This window comes from Ranitomeya variabilis, chromosome 2 (assembly GCF_051348905.1).
Source record: "Ranitomeya variabilis isolate aRanVar5 chromosome 2, aRanVar5.hap1, whole genome shotgun sequence".
NCBI lineage: Eukaryota > Metazoa > Chordata > Amphibia > Anura > Dendrobatidae > Ranitomeya > Ranitomeya variabilis.
Window position 1 is genome coordinate 933,957,550 of NC_135233.1, and position 21,054 is coordinate 933,978,603.

General features: G+C 44.5%; 1 protein-coding gene across 4 annotated transcripts in view; it reads right to left on the bottom strand.

The window, feature by feature from the left end:
* Positions 1–21,054, bottom strand: part of LEKR1 (leucine, glutamate and lysine rich 1) — a 235,398-nt gene that overhangs the window by 18,451 nt on the left and 195,893 nt on the right. For all 4 annotated transcript variants that reach the window (XM_077292945.1, XM_077292942.1, XM_077292944.1 and 1 more), the window contains one exon: positions 13,790–13,954. In XM_077292945.1, coding sequence (XP_077149060.1) covers positions 13,790–13,954 — 165 coding nt within the window. The remainder of the gene's footprint in view (positions 1–13,789; positions 13,955–21,054) is intronic.

A 21,054-nucleotide genomic window follows, 5' to 3' on the forward strand; every position in this document is an offset into this window, starting at 1 on the left:
GTAAGGACCAATGAAGCGAGGCTTAAATTTGGGAGAGGAGACCTTCATAGGAACAAATCGAGAAGACAGCCATACCAAATCCCCAACGCGAAGTCGGGGACCCACACCGCGGCGGCGGTTGGCAAAACGCTGAGCCTTCTCCTGTGACAACTTCAAGTTGTCCACCACATGCCCCCAGATCCGCTGCAACCTATCCACCACGGAATCCACCCCAGGACAGTCAGAAGGCTCCACATGTCCCGAGGAAAAACGAGGATGGAAACCAGAGTTGCAGAAAAATGGCGAAACCAAGGTGGCGGAACTAGCCCGATTATTAAGGGCAAATTCAGCCAACGGCAAGAAGGTCACCCAATCATCCTGATCAGAAGAGACAAAACACCTCAAATAAGCCTCCAGAGTCTGATTAGTTCGCTCCGTTTGTCCGTTAGTCTGGGGATGGAAAGCGGATGAAAACGACAACTCAATGCCCATCCTACCACAAAAGGATCGCCAGAACCTGGAAACAAACTGGGATCCTCTGTCCGACACAATATTCTCAGGAATGCCGTGCAAACGAACCACGTTCTGGAAGAACACAGGAACCAGATCAGAAGAAGAGGGCAGCTTAGGCAAAGGAACCAAATGGACCATCTTGGAGAAACGATCACATATCACCCAGATGACAGACATGCCCTGAGACACCGGAAGATCAGAAATGAAATCCATAGAGATGTGTGTCCAAGGTCTCTTCGGGACAGGCAAGGGCAAGAGCAACCCGCTGGCACGAGAGCAGCAAGGCTTAGCTCGAGCACAAGTACCACAGGACTGTACAAATGACCGCACATCCCTTGACAAGGAAGGCCACCAAAAGGACCTGGCCACCAGATCTCTGGTGCCAAAAATTCCCGGGTGCCCTGCCAACACCGAGGAATGAACCTCGGAAATGACTCTGCTGGTCCATCTAGCAGGCACAAACAATCTGTCAGGTGGACAAGAGTCAGGCCTACCAGCCTGAAATCTCTGCAACACACGTCGCAGATCTGGAGAAATAGCCGACACGATAACTCCTTCCTTAAGAATACCCACAGGTTCAGCGACTCCAGGAGCATCAGGCACAAAGCTCCTAGACAGAGCGTCGGCCTTCACATTCTTAGACCCTGGTAAATACGAGACCACAAAGTCAAAACGGGAGAAAAACAATGACCAGCGGGCCTGTCTAGGATTCAGGCGTTTAGCAGACTCGAGATACATCAGATTTTTGTGATCAGTCAAGACCACCACACGATGCTTAGCACCCTCGAGCCAATGACGCCACTCCTCAAATGCCCACTTCATGGCCAACAACTCCCGATTGCCCACATCATAATTTCGCTCTGCCGGCGAAAACTTCCTAGAGAAAAAGGCACAAGGTCTCATAGTAGAGCAACCAGGGCCTCTCTGTGACAAAACGGCCCCTGCCCCAATCTCCGAAGCATCCACCTCAACCTGAAAAGGAAGTGAGATGTCAGGCTGGCACAAAACAGGCGCCGAAGTAAACCGGCGTTTTAACTCCTGGAAAGCCTCCACGGCAGCAGGAGCCCAGTTAGCTACATCAGAGCCTTTCTTGGTCATATCCGTCAGCGGTTTAACGACGCTAGAGAAATTTGCGATAAAACGACGGTAGAAGTTAGCAAAACCCAAGAACTTCTGAAGACTCTTAACTGACGAGGGTTGAGTCCAATCATGAATAGCTCGGACCTTGACTGGATCCATCTCCACAGCAGAAGGGGAAAAAATGAACCCCAAAAAGGGAACCTTCTGTACACCAAAGAGACACTTTGAGCCTTTTACAAACAAAGAATTTTCACGCAGAATCTCAAAAACCATCCTGACCTGCTCCACATGCGAGTCCCAATCATCAGAAAAAAACAGAATATCATCCAGATAAACAATCAAAAATTTATCCAGATACTTCCGGAAAATGTCATGCATGAAGGACTGAAAAACTGAAGGTGCATTAGAGAGACCGAATGGCATCACCAAGTACTCAAAATGACCTTCGGGCGTATTGAATGCGGTTTTCCATTCATCGCCCTGCCTAATGCGCACAAGGTTGTACGCACCACGAAGGTCTATCTTGGTGAACCACTTGGCACCTTTAATCCGGGCAAACAAATCTGACAACAGCGGCAAAGGATACTGAAATTTAACAGTGATCTTATTTAAAAGCCGATAGTCAATACAAGGCCTCAAAGATCCGTCCTTTTTGGCCACAAAAAAGAATCCCGCACCAAGAGGGGAAGAAGAAGGACGGATATGCCCCTTCTCAAGAGACTCCTTGATATATGAACGCATCGCGGTATGTTCAGGTACCGACAGATTAAACAGTCTCCCCTTAGGAAACTTACTGCCAGGGATCAAATCTATTGCACAGTCACATTCCCTATGAGGAGGCAGTGCACTGGACTTAGACTCGCTGAAGACATCCTGATAATCAGACAAATACGCCGGAACTTCCGAAGGCGTAGAAGAAGCAATAGACAAGGGCAGGGAATCTCCATGAATTCCATGGCAGCCCCAACTTGACACTGACATAGCCTTCCAGTCCAAGACTGGATTATGGGTCTGTAACCATGGCAAACCCAAAACAACCAAATCATGCATTTTATGCAGAACAAGAAAACGTATTACCTCCCGATGTTCGGGAGTCATGCACATGGTAACCTGTGTCCAAAACTGCGGTTTATTTTTTGCCAATGGCGTAGAATCAATACCCCTAAGAGGGATAGGATTTTCCAATGGCTCAAGAACAAATCCGCAGCGCTTGGCAAATGACAGATCCATAAGGCTCAGAGCAGCACCCGAGTCCACAAACGCCATGACAGGATACGATGACAGTGAGCAAATCAAAGTTACAGATAGAATAAATTTAGGTTGCAAATTACCAATGGCGACCGGACTAACAACCTTAGTAAGACGTTTAGAGCATGCTGAGATAACATGTGTAGAATCACCACAGTAGTAACACAAGCCATTCTGGCGTCTATGAATTTTCCGCTCATTTCTAGTCAGGATTCTATCACATTGCATTAAATCAGGTGTCTGTTCAGACAACACCATGAGGGAATTAGCGGTTTTGCGCTCCCGCAACCGCCGGTCGATTTGAATAGCCAGGGCCATAGAATCATTCAGACCTGTGGGAATGGGAAAACCCACCATCACATTCTTAATGGCTTCAGAAAGGCCATTTCTAAAATTAGCAGCCAATGCACACTCGTTCCACTGGGTCAGCACGGACCATTTCCGAAATTTTTGGCAATACACTTCAGCCTCGTCCTGGCCCTGAGACATAGCCAGCAAGGCCTTTTCTGCCTGAATCTCAAGATTGGGTTCCTCATAAAGCAAACCGAGCGCCAGAAAAAACGCATCAATGTCAGCCAATGCCGGATCTCCTGGCGCCAGCGAGAAGGCCCAATCCTGAGGGTCGCCCCGTAAAAAAGAAATAACAATTTTTACTTGCTGAGCGGAGTCTCCAGATGAACAGGGTTTCAGGGACAAAAACAATTTACAATTATTCCTGAAATTTCTAAATTTAAATCGGTCTCCGGAAAACGGTTCAGGAATCGGTATCTTAGGTTCTGACATAGGACTTCTGATAACATAATCTTGTATGCCCTGCACACGAGCAGCAAGCTGGTCCACACTTGTAATCAAGGTCTGGACATTCATGTCTGCAGCAAACACAAGCCACTCAGAGGTAAAGGGGAAAAGAAAAAAAAAAATGAGAGAGAGAAAAAAAAACTCAGAACTTTCTTTCTTATAATCCCGCTTCTGCAATGCATTAAACATTTAATTCTGGCCTGGCAAACTGTTATGACCCCAATGGCGAGGGTCTCAGAGAAACAAGTAAGTCTGTGACGTACAAAAATCCAGCTCATAGGGCAGTGTTAACTGGGTTGACCATATATCTACTCCTAACGCCAACACTAGCAGTAGCCGGGGAACATGCCTACGTTGGTCGCTAGATGTCTCGCGCCAGCCGGAGGACTAACTACCCCTAGAAGAGGAAAACAAAGACCTCTCTTGCCTCCAGAGAATAGACCCCAAAAGTAGGATAGTAGCCCCCCACAAATAATAACGGTGAGGTAAGAGGAAATGACAAACACAGAGATGAACTAGATTTTAGCAAAGAGAGGCCCACTTTACTAATAGCAGAATGTAGTAAGATAACTTATATGGTCAACAAAAACCCTATCAAAATCCACGCTGGAGATTCAAGAACCCCCGAACCGTCTAACGGCCCGGGGGGAGAACACCAGCCACCCTAGAGCTTCCAGCAAGGTCAGGAAACAGATTATATACAAGCTGGACAAAAATGCAAACAAAAACAAATAGCAAAAAGCAAGAAAGTAGACTTAGCTTAATCAAGCAGGAACCAGGATCAGAAGACCAGAGCACTACAGATTAGCTCTGATATCAACGTTGCCAGGCATTGAACTGAAGGTCCAGGGAGCTTATATAGCAACACCCCTGACCTAACGACCCAGGTGAGCATACAAGGGATGAATGACATACCCAGAGTAAAATCACTAGTAGCCACTAGAGGGAGCCAAAAGGTAAATTCACAACAGAAAGGAGAGGCAGTAGGTCTGGAGCCGTTAGGACAGGCGGTCCTGCAGATGTAAAGTAGGAGAATGTAGCACAGTTGCTCAAGCCTTATAATGTGTTATAAGAAGGTCTTTAGTGGATTTAGAGTGCACATCCTTAAAGGCAATGCTGAATTAATGTTTAAAAATTTTGCACTTAGTAGAATACCCGGTTGGGTAAGAAGAGTATTTATAGAAAAGTTATTTAAAAGTATTTAACTATGTTTGTAACGTTCAAGTGTCCTCACCTCCCATAAAGGGAAGCTCTGTTCAAGTATGCTTATTGTTATTGCACTCACAAAACTGTATGTCTTTTTGCTGACATGTATTGTTGTTTTCTTCCCAGTCCCGGAGTACTGGATTTAACCGGGGGGGAGTGCAGCGCCCCAGAGTCCTGGTCGTTGCAGTACTGTGGCTCCGCCGCTAAGTGGGGCTATGGTACGTCTGATGGCACTGAAGGAGTTCATCTGACCAGGTATCACATACACCAATACATTTCACAGTCGGGCCTCCAGGGGGAGCTAAGGGTGCTATTTATTAGGCCACTCCTCACCACTGTGGGTAAACTGGGGGTCAGGCAGGAAGTTAGGAGAGAAAGCTGACTGGGTTGGACCAGACAACACCTGGTGGCAGAGGGTGTCGTAGGGGAAGATTCGGTAGGGTCCCTGTCAGGTTTGGGACCCTGACAGAGGCCTGGCTACAAGAAGGAACGTCACGGGACCGTGCCTGCTCAGCATAGCGGCGGTGCCCTAAGAAAGGAACAGAAGCGAGATATATTGTGCTGAGTGAGAAACGAGATCAAAGCAAGAAGGAGAAATACCAGTAGGAGTCGTGCTGTAAGACCGAGGCAACATCCTACTGAGGCGCACCACCGGCGGCCGGAACGCCGAGGAAGTATTACTATATTCAGCTTCAGGCAATACTTCAAACCAACGGCAGGACAGTCAGTCATAGGCGGGCTGTCTCACCTAAATCACCTATGCAGTCTTGGGGGGCAACTTGTGGAGAGGGGCGACTCTAGGGTCCCGGAAGAGCTCCGAGCCTACCCGTCATACGGGTGCCGTCCTAACCGTAACATCAGGGAGGGACGGAGGATTAGCAGAACATCATCTAATCGAGTTGTGAGGGAACTTAAGAAACAGACACAACAGTTGTGGGGACTTTCCGTAAGCACAGCAGGGAAGGACCACAACACATAGCGCTAGCAGGTAGGCACAGATTTCCACCTGCAAAGAGAACTCTGGAGGTGCCATTGGACCGGCCGGACTTGCACAGCCTGGTGAACCGTATTCCGGACTGAGGACCCAGAGATCTTCAGTAAAGAGACTGCAACTTGGTGTCCTCGTTATTTACTGCACCGCACCCCCACCACCATCCACAACCATCATTTACTGTACGCCCCTCAGCAGGGTCACGGACCGGGCCTAGCCACCGTGACAACCCCGGAGCAGAGACTCAGAGGCCCGGTATCGGGTACCCCTCGGCCCTGCGGCAGTGGGGGCGCTGCAGATGGGTCTTTCAGCATGACAATGATCCCAAGCAGATCGCCAGGACAACAAAGGAGTGGCTTCGTAAGAAGCATATGAAGGTCCTGGAGTGGCCTTGTCAGTCTCCAGATCTCAACCCCATAGAAAAACAATTGTAGGGAGTTGAAAGTCCGTGTTGCCCAGCCAACAGGCCTAAAACATCACTGCTCTAGAGGAGATCAGCATGGAGGAATGGGCCAACATACCACCAACAGTGTGTGCCAACCTCGTGAAGACTTACAGAAAACGTTTGACCTCTGTCATTGCCAACAAAGGATATATAACAAAATATTGAGATGAACTTTTGTTAATGACCAAACACTTATTTTCCACCATAATTTGCAAAATAAATCTTGCCAAATCAGACAAGGTGATTTTCTGGATTTGTTTTCTCATCTTGACCCTCATAGTTGTGGTCTCATCTTTTTAAATGGGAGAACTTGCACAATTGGTGGCTGACTAAATACTTTTTTCCCCCACCTAATAAGGCCGGTTTCACAAGTCAGTGGCTCCGGTACGTGTGGTGACAGTTTCCTCACGTACCAGAGACACTGACACACGTAGACACATTAAAATAAATGTGTCTCTGCAGATGTCAGCGTGTTTTCACGGACCGTGTGTCCGTGTGCAAAACACGGAGACATGTCAGTGTTCGTGGGAGCGCACAGATCACACGGACCCATTAAAGTTAATGGGTGCGTGTAAACATGTACCGCACACAGATGCCATCAGTGTGCTGTCCGTGTGCTTTTTTTAAAAGTCATAGGGTTAAAATTGAAACAAATTGTTTCAATACACGGACAGCACACGAACAGCACACGGATGACACACGGATGGCCTACGTGCACACACGGACACGAATAGCTCCGGGACCATTTCTTCCGGTACCAGAAATATCTGGACATGTGAGACTGGCCTAAAGGTGCTTGTGTCGGGGTCCGTAAAATACAAAATCACAATGGGAAACATTCCCAGATTAATGAGTTGTAAGTCTGAACATGTGTTCAGTAAACTTTTACCTGAGGCCCTGGTCATATTTGCACTGCACTTTATTAATTTCTTCCTTTCAGTTACGATATACAACCCCTGGCAAAAATTATGGAATCACTGGCCTTGGAGGATGTTCATTCAGTTGTTTAATTTTGTAAAAAAAAAGCAGATCACAGACATGGTACAAAACTAAAGTCCTTTCAAATGGCAACTTTCTGGCTTTAAGAAACACTAAAAGAAATCAAGAACAAAAATGTGGTAGTCACTTAATTCTGAGGAAAAAAATTATGGAATCATGAAAAACAAACAAACAAAAAAACACTGAGACACATCACTAGTATTTTGTTGCACCATCTCTGGCTTTTATAACAGCTTGCAGTCTCTGAGGCATGGACTTAATGAGTGTCAGACGTACTCTTCATCAACCTGACTCCAGCTTTCTCTGATTGCTGTTGCCAGATCAGCTTTGCAGGTTGGGGCCTTGTCATGGACCATTTTCTTCAACTTCCACCAAAGATTTTCAATTGGATTGAGATCCGAACTATTTGCAGGCCATGACATTGAACTTATGTGTCTTTTTTCAAGGAATGTTTTCACAGTTTTTGCTCTATGGCAGGATGCATTATCATCTTGAAAAATGATTTTATCATCCCCAAACATCCATTCAATTGATGGGATAAGAAAAGTGTCCAAAATATCAACATAAACTTGTGCATTTATTGAAGATGTAATGACAGCCATCTCCCCAGTGCCTTTACCTGACATGCAGCCCCATATCATCAATGACTGTGCAAATTTGCATGTTCTCTTCAGGCAGTCATCTTTATAAATCTCATTGGAACGGCACCAAACAAAAGGTCCAGCATCATCACCTTGCCCAATGCAGATTCGTGATTCATCACTGAATATGACTTTCATCCAGTCATCCACAGTCCATGATTGCTTTTCCTTAGCCCATTGTAAGCTTGTTTTTTTCTGTTTAGGTGTTAATGATGGCTTTCGTTTAGCTTTTCTGTATGTAAATCCCATTTCCTTTAGCGGTTTCTTACAGTTCGGTCACAGACGTTGACTCCAGTTTCCACCCATTCGTTCCACATTTGTTTTGTTGTGCATTTCCTGTTTTGGAGACATATTGCTTTAAGTTTCCGGTCTTGACGCTTTGATGTCTTCCTTGGTCTACCAGTATGTTTGCCTTTAACAACCTTCCCAAGTTGATTGTATTTGGTCCAGATTTTAGACCCAGCTGACTGTGAACAACCAACATCTTTTGCAACATTGCGTGATGATTTACCCTCTTTTAAAGGCCCCGTCTCACTAAGCGATTTACCAACGATCACGACCAGCGATACGACCTGGCCGTGATCGTTGGTAAGTCGCTGTGTGGTCGCTGGGGAGCTGTCACACAGACCGCTCTCTCCAGCGACCAACGATCAGGGGAACGACTTCGGCATCATTGAAACTGTCTTCAACGATGCCGAAGTCCCCCTGCAGCACCCGGGTAACCAGGGTAAACATCGGGTTACTAAGCGCAGGGCCGCGCTTAGTAACCCGATGTTTACCCTGGTTACCAAAAAAAACAAACAGTACATACTCGCCTTTCGGTGTCCAGGTCCCTTGCCGTCTGCTTCCTGCTCTGACTGAGATCCGGCCGTACAGTGAGAGCAGAGCGCAGCAGTGACGTCACCGCTGTGCTCTCACTTCTCACTGTACGGCCAGCAGTCAGTGAGAGCAGGAAGCAGACGGCAAGGGACCTGGACACCGAAAGGCGAGTATGTATTGTTTTTTTTTTTTTACATTTACGCTGGTAACCAGGGTAAACATCGGGTTACTAAGCGCGGCCCTGCGCTTAGTAACCCGATGTTTACCCTGGTTACCAGTGAAGACATCGCTGGATCGGTGTCACACACACCGATTCAGCGATGTCAGCGGGACCTCAGCGACCAAAAAAAGGTCCAGGCCATTCCGACACGACCAGCGATCTCACAGCAGGGGCCTGATCGCTGGTACGTGTCACACATAGCGAGATCGCTATGGAGGTCGCTGTTGCGTCACAAAACTAGTGACTCAGCAGCGATCTCGCTAGCGATCTCGCTATGTGAGACGGGGCCTTAAGAGTTTGATAATCCTCTCCTTTGTTTCAATTCACATCTCTCCTGTTGGAGCCATGATTCATGTCAGTCCACTTGGTGCAACAGCTCTCAAAGGTGTGATCACTCCTTTTTAGGCTGCCATCACACTAGCAGTATTTGGTCAGTATTTTACATCAGTATTTGCAAGCCAAAACCAGGAGTGGGTGATAAATACAGAAGTGGTGCATATGTTTCTATTATACTTTTCCTCTAATTGTTCCACTCCTGGTTTTGGCTTACAAATACTGATGTAAAATACTGACCAAATACTGCTAGTATGACGGCAGCCTTAGATGCAGACTAATGAGCAGATCAAATTTGATGCAGGTGTTATTTTTGGGTATGAAAATTTACAGGGTGATTCCATATTTTTTTCCTCAGAATTGAGTGATTCCATAATTTCCCCCCTATGCTTGGTTAAAAAAAAGTAACCATTACAGACTACCGCATTTTTTTGTTCTTGATTTCTTCTAGTGTTTCTTAAAGCCAGAAAGTTGCCATTTGAAATGACTTTAGTTTTGTGCCATGTCTGTGATCTGCTTTTTTTTCTACAAAATTAAACAACTGAATGAGCATCCTCCAAGGCCGGTGATTCCATAATTTTTGCCAGGTGTTGTATTAGGCACTAACAGATGTTCCTCCAACTCCAACACCAGCCCAGTAGTACTTACTATCCTACCAGCATTTTCTTTTTATACTACTGACATTACTGATTGTCATAGAGAAAATGATTCAAAATATTTGTACACTTGTACAGTGCCAACATTTTTTTTGTATATTTGATATGATATATATTTAATATATGGGAAATATACAGCTAGAAACATATGTAGCTAAGGAATTCTGTTGGGAACCCTGCTATTGGAAATGAAAATAAAGGACAAAGACATCAAATTCCAAATGAAAGTAGAGGAGCAAAAGAGGCCGACTACAAACTAAAATGTGTCTATACAAATGCACACAGCATGGGAAACAAACAAAGAGAATTGGAGCTAACACAGGAAGAGAGATGTGATGTCATAGGCATCACTGAAACTTGGTGGGGTTATACATATGATTGGAATACAAACCTTGAAGGCTACAACTTATTTATAAGAAGCCTGCTGAACAAGGTGGAGGTAGAAAGGAGGAGGTATTGCATTGTATGTGAGGAAAGAGTATATCTCCACAGAGATCCAAGCTTCAAAGAATGGTAGCTCTATAGAAACTGTTTGGGTAAGAATACAAGGAGAGAAGAACAGAAATTACACAATTGTAGGTGTTTATTATAGGCCACCTGGACAGAGTGGAGATTAACTCTTTTTACATCAGATGTCTTTGTTCTGAAAAAAGTACGACATAGTGATTATGTGAGATTTTAAAGAGAACCTGTCACCAGGTTTGGCCAATAAGAGATGTGGCCACCGCCTTTTAGAGCTTATATACAGCATTATATAATGTTGTATATAAACCCCCAACCTGGCCTGTAAGAGGATAAAAATAAACTTTATTATACTCACCTGCATGGCAGTCCGGTCCGAGGGGTGTCGCTCTTCTTGGTCCGGCACCTCCAATCTTCTTACGATCGCCGTTCTCCTTCTTGGTTCATGTGGATGACTTGTGCCTGAATCATCCACACAGTCTGCTCGCCCTTCTGCGCAGGTGTTCTTATCTGCCCTGTTGAGGGAAGAGCAAAGTCCTGCAGTGCGCAGGCGCTGGGCGTCTCTGACCTTTCCTGGCTCCTGCAAACTGCAGTACTTTGCTCTGCCCCTCAACAGGGCAGATAAGCTTGCCTGCGCATGAACCAAGTAGGAGGATGGCGATAATGAGTGGCGCCGGACCAGGACCAGGACCAGCGACACCTCTCGGACCGCCCCGCCCCGCAGGTGAGTATAATAAAAGATATTTTTCTTCTCTTACATTTCAGGTTGGGGGCCAATATACAGCATTATAGAATGCTGTATATCAGCCCTCAAAGGCGGTGGCCACATCTCATATTGGTCAAAACTGGTGACAACTATCTAGATATTTGTCTGCAATCTCTCTCAGGCAAAACTAATGGGTCCAGAAAATTATTATCTTCTCTCATGGAAAACTTTATCTTTCAAAAAGTAGAAGAGAGAACAAGATGATCTGCCATCTTGGATTTAATTCTTATCGACATGGAGGAAATGGTTGAGGAAGTAAAGGTGGCTGAGAATTTAGGAGGCAGCAATCATGCTATCCTCGAATTTTTGATTAGAAAAACAGGAGGAAAGGCAGGAAGAAGCCACACTGGCGAAAAGCGCATCAGGGTAATAGGGACCATCCAGGCCTGCTTGACTTCCTCTTGACCTCTCTGAAAACTATTTTAGACTAGGTAAATAACTCCCAGCACAATTATTACCAATTTATTTAGGAGAGAAGTGGGTTTATTAATAAGAGATCTAATATAATAATCTGTGGAAACAGGATACAGATACAGATGTAGTACATACAATATTTTTGCACTGGCAATATAGTACAGCGGTATTGTCCTTTTTGAGGTATCATTGTTTTTAATACATTTTACTCGTGTAATTTTTCTGTAAATTCTTAATAAACTTTGGAGTTACGGTATATTTAAATCATAGATCTCTTCTTTTTTCTGGATATGTTGTATCACAGATAATATTGGTTGATATGTATTCTTTAAAGTGCTACGCATCAAATTGTGACATATATTAACCCTTTCGTGACCCTGGGTATTTTTGTTTTTTCGCTTTTGTTTTTCGCTCCCCTCCTTCCCAGAGCCATAACTTCTTTATTTTTCCGTCAATATGGCCATGTGAGGGCTTATTTTTTGCGGTACGAGTTGTATTTTTTAACAACATCATTGGTTTTAGCATGTCATGTACTAGAAAACGTGAGAAAAATTCCAAGTGTGGTGAAATTGAAAAAAAACTGCAATCCCATACTTGTTTTTTGTTTGGCTTTTTTGCTAGGTTCACTAAATGCTAAAACTGACCTGCCATTATGATTCTCCGGGTCATTGCGAGTTCATAGACACCAAACATGTCTAGGTTATTTTTTATATAAGTGTTGAAAAAAAATTCCAAACTTTACTAGAAAAAAAAAAAATTGTGCCATTTTCCGATACCCGTAGCGTCTCTATCTTTCGTGATCTGGGGTCGGGTGAGGGCTTATTTTTTGCGTGCCGAGCTGATGTTTTTGATTATACCATTTTGGTTCAGATACGTTCTTTTGATCTCCTGCTATTGCATTTTAATGCAATGTCGCGGCGACCAAAAAAACGTAATTCTGGCTTTTTTAATTTTTTTCTCGCTACGATGTTCAGCGATCAGGTTAATCCATTTTTTTATTGATAGATCGGGCAATTCTGAACGCAGTGATACCAAATATTTGTATATTTGATTTTTGTATTGTTTTATTTTGAATGGGGCATAAGGGGGGTGATTTAAACTTTTATATATTTTTTTTTTTTTTCTAAAATTTTTTAACTTTTGCCATGCTTCAATAGCATTCATGGGAGGCTAGAAGCTGGCACAACTGGATCGGCTCAGCTACATAGGAGCGAAGCTCAAATTGCTCCTATGTAGCTGAATTCCTGCATTGCTATGAGCGCCGACCAGAGGGTGGCGCTCGTAGCAATCCGACATCAACAACCATAGAGGTCTCAAGGAGACTGGTTGTTATGCGGACACATTGCTGACCCCTGATCATGTGACAGGGGTCAGCGATGCACTCATTTCCGGCCCGATGGCTGGAAGCGGTAGTTAAATGCCGCAGTCAGCATTTGACAGAGGCATTTAACTATTTGAAAGCGGCGGGTGAATCGCGATTCCACCCACCGCTATTGCGGGCACATGTCAGCTGTTCAAAACTGCTGCCGGTGGAAAACGGACATGTCGACGTGTTTTCAGCACGGACATACGGTCCGTGTGAAAACACGCACATGTGCATAGACCCATTCATTTGAATGGGTCTACGTGTGTCAGTGTCTCCGGTACGTGAGAAAACTGTCACTACACGTACCGGAGACACTGACGTGTGAAAGAGGCCTAACATATATTAGAAACTCAGGAATGGAAAGTTTTAGGCTATGTGCACATGTTGCGTAATTTTCCGCACCGTTTTTTTAAAATTTGCAGGTAAAACGCACTGCGTTTTACCTGCGGATTACCTGCAGAATTACCGCGGATTTTGTGCATTTTTTGTGCGGATTTCACCTGAGGTTTTACACCTGCGGATTCCTATTGAGGAGCAGGTATAAAACGCTGCAGAAGAATTGACATGCTGCGGAAAATACAACACAGAGTTTCCGCGCTGTATTTTCCGCACTATGGGCACAGCGGATTTGGTTTTCCATAGGTTTACATAGTACTGTAAACCAGATGGAAAACTACTGCGAATCCACAGCGGCCAATCCGCTGCGGATCCGCAGACAAATCCGCAACGTGTGCACATAGCCTTAACTTCTAGCTGAGCAATGATAAGGCCATGCTTGGCTGTAGGCATCAAACACTGGTGGATGTTGCTTCGAGCAGCTGAGCAATATAGACAGCAGCACTAACCTACTAACCTTTCTTTCTAGTGCCTCACTCTTGTTTTGAAAATCATTTAACATTTCCTCATGTTTTTGTCTCTCAATTTCCAATCCTATTTGTGCTTCTTCACGTAGTTGTTTCTTTGTTTCCTCAAGCTGTAGTAAATATTTTTGGTGTTCATTTTCCAATTCATTCTGTATCTTTAAAGAGAAAGGAAAGTAAAATCTTGTCAAACATGTAGACAGGTACTAAATAAGTCTTTTACAGTTAATACATCTTTTTCACAGCTTGTTATCAGATCTCATGGCCACATACAGGTTTACAATAACTTCATGCTCCAGTATCATATTATAGCAATGACCCGCATTCTCAATTTTTGCCCCTGGAATCAGTCCACTCTTTGCTGACTGATACAACCTTAATGACTAGGGAGGTCTCTCCTAATGCAACTCACTGCAAGTAACTGAATTCTAGGAAAATAGTTTCCTGATTCCTGATGTAATTTTGATAAAACAGTTTTATCAGCAGGAGATTATCACTAGAGGACTAGTAAACCTGCTGTAACGTAGTCAAGCATATTCATGAGCTCCGTATAACTCCGCCCCACCACTGATTGGCAGTTTACTGTGTACACTGTACATGATCAGAAAGCTGCCAATCGGGGGCGGAGGCAGAGTTATACAGAGCTCTACATTCAGATAAATGCTAGTTCTGCAGCAGATAAAACAGTGGTTTTATCCAAACGACAACAAGCAGCCCGGTAAATAACAATCAGGGTCTCTGCCCCTACTTTATGCTGCTTTCAGATGGGATAGCAAAAACCTCCTGACATATTCTCTTTAAATGGAATCAGCAGGCTTTTGCTAAGTAATCTGAGGACAGCATAAGGTAGGGATTAAAACACTGGTTTCAACGATGTGTCACATTTCAGGCCGTGTGCTGTTGTTTACTTACAATGAAAGTTTTATCACTTGGCGATTATCATTGTCTGGACTACAGCAGCACGTGCATGCTAGTCCGACTCCACCCCTTCATTTGATAAGCAGCTCACTTTCTCACTGCTGCATTGCTAAATCTAAAAACTCTGATTGTGCGAGAACGGCTGCACCCAGTAATCTAAGTGATGCATTGTTAGATTCAGGGTCTCTTTGCCTACGTTATCATGCTCTCAGATGAGGGAGTAAAAATCTTGCTGACAGATTCACTTTATTACCTACACCACTGGCTAAAATGTGACAAATCTTTTGTGCCAAAAATAGGTGTCTTTTTGATGACACAGTTGTCGCCCATGGCCTTCATCAAAGCCTTTTATGTCTCTGAGAGTCAAGCCAACACAATAACTAAACTTCGTCTGCTGCGGACTTACTATTTGTATACTTCCAGTATTTTGTATATTACATCTTATACATGCATTAGGAATATTTTGTAATGGTTTGTATATGCCACTTTCTAGTGTTTTTGAGGTTCTATAGAAGCCTACGTGTATAAACACTAAACAAGAAAAACCTTACCTCAAGCATATTAAAAAAAAATGCCACAGCCAAAAACACAGTATACAACAAAGAGCGTGTGCACTACTGTTAAGAGGTGCACAGGTAGGTTCCCACACCATACAAATCAAAAGAAAAGAACCTTGCACTCAACTTAATGCTCGTGATATTTTAATGTAGTACCCCAAAACGTTTCGGTCCGTAATCTGGACCTTCATCAGTTACTACAAGTGAAATAAATAATGAACGAAAAATTATACAAATCAACAAAAGTATATACAAAGTCATGAACCAATATGAGATTATGAAAAGCATATCTAAAAATAGGTCATGGTGCAATATAAGCAAAGACATAAGAATTGTCATGCAGAATGAGACCTAAACAAGTATAAAGGCACTTTTTGTTGGGTTAAAGAGAATAGGGATGGAAGAAAATATGACACGTACCGTACTTAGGATGAAAATAGGGTTAAAGAGGCACATATGCTTCAAGGTACAAAATTTGTCAGCGTCTGAGAAGGTGAGGCAGAACAAGGCAGTGTGTTAGCCGAGAAAAGACCATGTGCACGGTAAATGATATAATAAGAGCATACCTGGTAAAAGCGCTGAGCAGAGGAATTATAAGCTAGGACTAAATAAAGGTGTGTATTAGAACTGTATGCTCAAACTAGGTAACAGCAGAGTGTCCCGGACTGGAACACGACCGTAGGATGGCAGTGCAGGGGCTATAAAGTTATTACCTGTGTCCGGAGAACGTGGAGTCTTGTGCCGACATCAGACGCGGTTTCCCCCGCTCGTCTGATGTGTAGGTGGGTGGAGCGCCTCTAAAATAGAAGGAAGGGGCGTGTCCGAAAAACCGACCAATACTACGGCGCACTAGAACGGCGGAGATGACGTCGCCGAATGTGCAGAGACTAGGCGCGTCTCTTGTGCTCCCGTTCCAGGTCACGGCCTCATGTCTCCCTGGGTGGAGCTTTGAGGAAATCACTATTAAAAGTTGAGCGTGCCAGAATACTTGAGGTCTCTTCTGCATTATAGGAGAAGGTTGACATGACCAAACAGTGTGCTCCACGTTAAGGGTTACACAGTATACAACAAAGAGCGTGTGCACTACTGTTAAGAGGTGCACAGGTAGGTTCCCACACCATACAAATCAAAAGAAAAGAACCTTGCACTCAACTTAATGCTCGTGATATTTTAATGTAGTACCCCAAATTTATGGTTACAATAACATCGCGTTTCTCCATGTACCATTATATACGTTTTATTTATATGTCATGTTGTACAGACAATTATATTTAATCCGTGTCTCTATCATCTCTCTTTAGAGCCGACTTTACTGAAAGCATGTCACACATCTCTTATTATGTCCTGCCTTTCTGGAACAGCTGGTCGTCTCTATCTCTATACTGCACGCCAGGGCACAGCACTGAATTTCACCACCACCAATATCCTCTACTGAATTCCGTTCTCCCTCCAGGCACCACCCACCTTGTGGATCTCTTATCCTCCCTCCTACGTTCCCACTCCATACAGGTGGAACGTTACAAGCAGCAGGAAAAGGGGCAGGAACATGAAACACAAAACACCAAAAATGTGCCAGAATTGAGTCGCACGTTTCTGGTACAAAGTTAGGCCTCTTTCACACTTCAGTCTTTTGGCGTCAGTCTGAAACCGCCGTTTTCCTCAAATAGCGGATCCGTCATTTTTTTGGGCGGATCCACTATTTTCCCATAGACGTACATTAGCGACGGATTGTGGCGGATGGTCGTCCGTTCCATCCGCCATGCGACGGATCCGTCGAAATTTGGCGGATGTTGTCTAGACATTGACGGCCATTGTAACGTTTTTTGTGTGCGCCTAATTGACCGCCATTTCATAGAATGGGTGCCTATGGGCGACAAATCTGTCGCGAACCGTCATTTAGCGGATCCGTCGCCCCAATCCGTTTTTTTTCAATTGAGCATGCTCCAAAAAGTAGATACTTTGCCCAGACAACCCCAAAACTACATAAACAGGACAGGTGGGCCTCATTCCTCAATGTGCAATCAAGAGAGAACAAAGTGCCAGCCAGCAAGAGAGACAGACCCTGCCAGCAAGACAGACCCTACTAGCAGCCAGCAAGACAGACTCTGCCAGCAGCCAGCAAGGCAGACCCTGCCAGCAGCCAGCAAGACAGACCCTGCCAGCAGCCAGCAAGACAGACCCTGCCAGCAGCCAGCAAGACCCTGCCAGAGACTGCCATGTGAGTACTGCCATCCAGCATGAGTTCTGCCAGTGTGTGTGTGTGTGTGTGTGTGTGTGTGTGTGTGTGTGTGTGTCCGCCTTGCATGTTATTTTTCATACTGTGCTGGTATTTTGAACGGCTGTGCTGTGACGTGTGTGGTGTGTGTATAAATGCCGTGTGATGTGTGTGTCCTGCATTTTTGTTATTGTTCATATATTAACATACTGTACTGGTATTTAAAATAAAGAGCAGTTTAGCTCCTACTTTCCAAAAAAAAAAAAAAAAAGTGTAATAAAAATTCCACAAAACTGTCCATAGTATGATTTCAAGATAAATTTAAAACTGGGTCTACATTCAATAAAGGTGTTTGAGGTTACATATACAAATGCGGAATGCAAACCTTTGGTCTAGAAAATGTTATCTGGTTTTAGAAAATAGTAACTGTAGGGTAATCATAATTAACATTTTTGGGTATTGGTATTTTAACTTTGAATGAGGGAAATTTTTTATAAGGTTGAAACTGTGTCTGGAGGAGGGGGTGGGGTAGGTTTACCAACATGCGCATGGCGCATATCAAGTTTGAAGTAGTTTTGGTGTTGCTTTCAAGGAATTTTTTGGGGAAACAGGAGGTGGAGGGTTTTGCAGCTTGCGCATCAAGCATATCAAGTTTGAAGGTAACAATTAACACTATTTATTTATGTATTTTTTTTTTTTTTGGTGTTATAATTTCTTTAGGGGGAATCAAAATGTAAGTTGGCATACCAATACATAATCATTCTAATTAAAACTGTGTTTAAATTGGAAGATTCTTAGAGGGACCAAGCAAGGGACCCAAGAGAAACGCAGCAAGGACCCAAGACAGACACAGCCAGGCCCCCCAAGTTTGGAAAACAGATGTAAGTATAAAGTCCCGAAAGCTGTATCTATCCTTTTGTATAGTAGCTTAGAACTCTCTTTATACTTGCAGATTCTTAGGGACACAAGACAAACGGGACCCAAGACAAACGCAGCAAGGACCCAAGATAGACGCTGGAAAACAGGACCATAATGCCTTCTTCTGAGAGCCCCCCCTCACATCGTCAGCCAACTGAGGTGATTTTTTTTTTCTTCATACATTTTTTTTGGTACATCTCTGGTAACATATGTTTTTGAACCCTATATGTATTTATTGTTTTCACAGGAAGCTGAAGCAGAGGGGCTTCCAGAAGGAGACGTGCAGGGTGGAGAAATGCAAGGAGCGGGAGCGCATAGTGTAAGTTTTGCAGAGACAGATCCTCACATAAAACACACTACACCCAACACAAACATTCAGCACAGCACACACAATACACATGCCTCCATCCAAGCACATAATTTATTTATTCATTTATTTTTTTTATTAGTCTTCACAATCCGGGGCTCGACCTAGAGTTCCTCAAAGCACTTCCCATAGTCGTCGGAATGCTAATCGCCGCGGTCACCGAAGAGTAAGTTCCTTTTTGGTTTGGTGTTTAGTAAACTGTAAAATTCATATGGTAGAATCATTCCCTTTATAATTTTTCTTTTTGTTAAGGCTTCACAGCGTGCTCCCGAACAGGCTGAGGAAGAGGAGGGCATTGATGTGAACACCCTCATCCAAGCGGTCCAAAGTCGGGAGCCGCTGTGGAACATGGCGGACCGCCGCCATGCTGACCAGTTCATCACCCGACGGCTATGGGAGGAAGTGTGCAGTGCTGTTCTGGAGAACTGGGAGGAACTCGACGCTGGGGCCCAGGATCTAGTGCGTAAGTATTCACACTTCATTAACTTATGTTAGCATGATTTAATGTGTTGTATAGTAACCAATTTTTGCTTTATCTTTCCAGGTAACAGGGTTATCGTGCGGTGGCGGTCACTCAGGGATCGCTTCAAGAGGGAGTTTAACAAGGAGATGCAGGCTCCGAGTGGATCTAGAGGACGCAGGAGCAGGTATAAATATGCTAGAGCCCTGTCGTTCCTCCGGTCGACGCTGCTGAGCAGAAGGTAAATATTCAACACCACATGTTTTCAGTCAAACTGTTAAAATGTATAACCTTCATATTTTTTGGCAGCAAGGGCAATTGTAACATCAAGATACTAATTTTTTTTTATTCTTTAACAGCACTGTCTGCAGCACTCGGGAGCCTGCATCAGACTTGCACCCCTCTGGAGCAATCTCTCAGGGGTCCGCCATCGGGGACCACGTCGAAAGACCCGACCCCTCTGTATCTGTACCTTCCCTTTTGTTTGATCCCTCGGCCCCATCCACCAGCGCTGGAGCAGCAGGGCAGACTTCATCACTTGAAGCTGCAGGTGATGAGTTAGAGTTCCCTTTACCCCACCCCTCTGACACTGCCGCAACATCTAGACCACCTTTGGGGTCAGGACGGCAGCGCCAGAGAGGTCAGGAAAGGAGCTATGCGCCTGAGTTTTTGCATCTGAATGCAGCCTTCCAGAATGCCATCAAGCTTTTGGGTGAGCAAACATCTGCTGGGTACAATATGCTTAACAAAAGCATACTTGAACCCAGCAGTCGTCTGGATAGGATGCATTCAGATGCAAACCATTCACCAAGACACTGTTTTTTTCAGTCAGTCCTCAGGCACATGGAAAATCTAACTCCTGACCTGCAGATGCATGTGATGCAAGGCTGCCACACTGCTCTAGCACAGGCGATGTCCCAAGCCCCTCTACCTACCCTTCATGTTTCAACACGTTTCCCCTCTCAAGCCGCCGTCTATCCTCCCGTCCATCCTCCTCCCGTCCATCCTACTTCTACTCCTTCGCCATTCCTTCCTTCCCCCTCAGTATTTCCCAGTACCTACCTTCCCCTTTCCATTCTTCCCCTTTAACTTCACCGTTCCCAATCCCACCAACACCTTCACCATACCTCCCACAGTCCACATCTGTACCTCAACTCCCTGCCCAACCTCATGTTTTCACCACCCATTCCACTTCTGTTCCTCCCCGTCATGTCCTGTCCCCCATTATCGACGTGGTCCTCCCTGTCAGCCCCTCCGCTACTATCTCCACCCCAAATTATGAGAACCTGTAAACTTGTAAATAAATAAAACTTTTTTGGGTTTAAAAACAATTTTATTGTCTTTCCTTTTTTTTTTTTAAACTGTATAAAAACCACCAAGCTTATGGTAAAAGTAATAGTAGAAAATGTGTAAAGGGGTACCGGTACAAAACATACAATACTGCGAGGTTAAAGTCCAAAGGTTTTGTAACAAAACAAAAAACATGGTATATTTACAAGTGTGAAAAAAAAAATGTTTACACCATTTCGTACTGCCAGTCAACTGATCCTTGAGGAGACATGAAGTAGTCTGCAAAATTGTCCTGCATTCTGGAGACTGCTACTGGACTGCGAAAACTTGTGTTGTGGTAATCCCGCAAGGTGGTTTCTGACACATTATCCTCCAGGGAAATATGTTCTTTGTGCAGCACCCCCACTGCCGCAGGGCCAAGGGGTACCCGGTACTGGGCCTCTGAGTCTCTGCTCTGGGGTTGTCACGGTGGCTAGGCCCGGTCCGTGACCCTGCTGAGGGGCGCTCCAAATAAATAATAGGTGTGGATGATG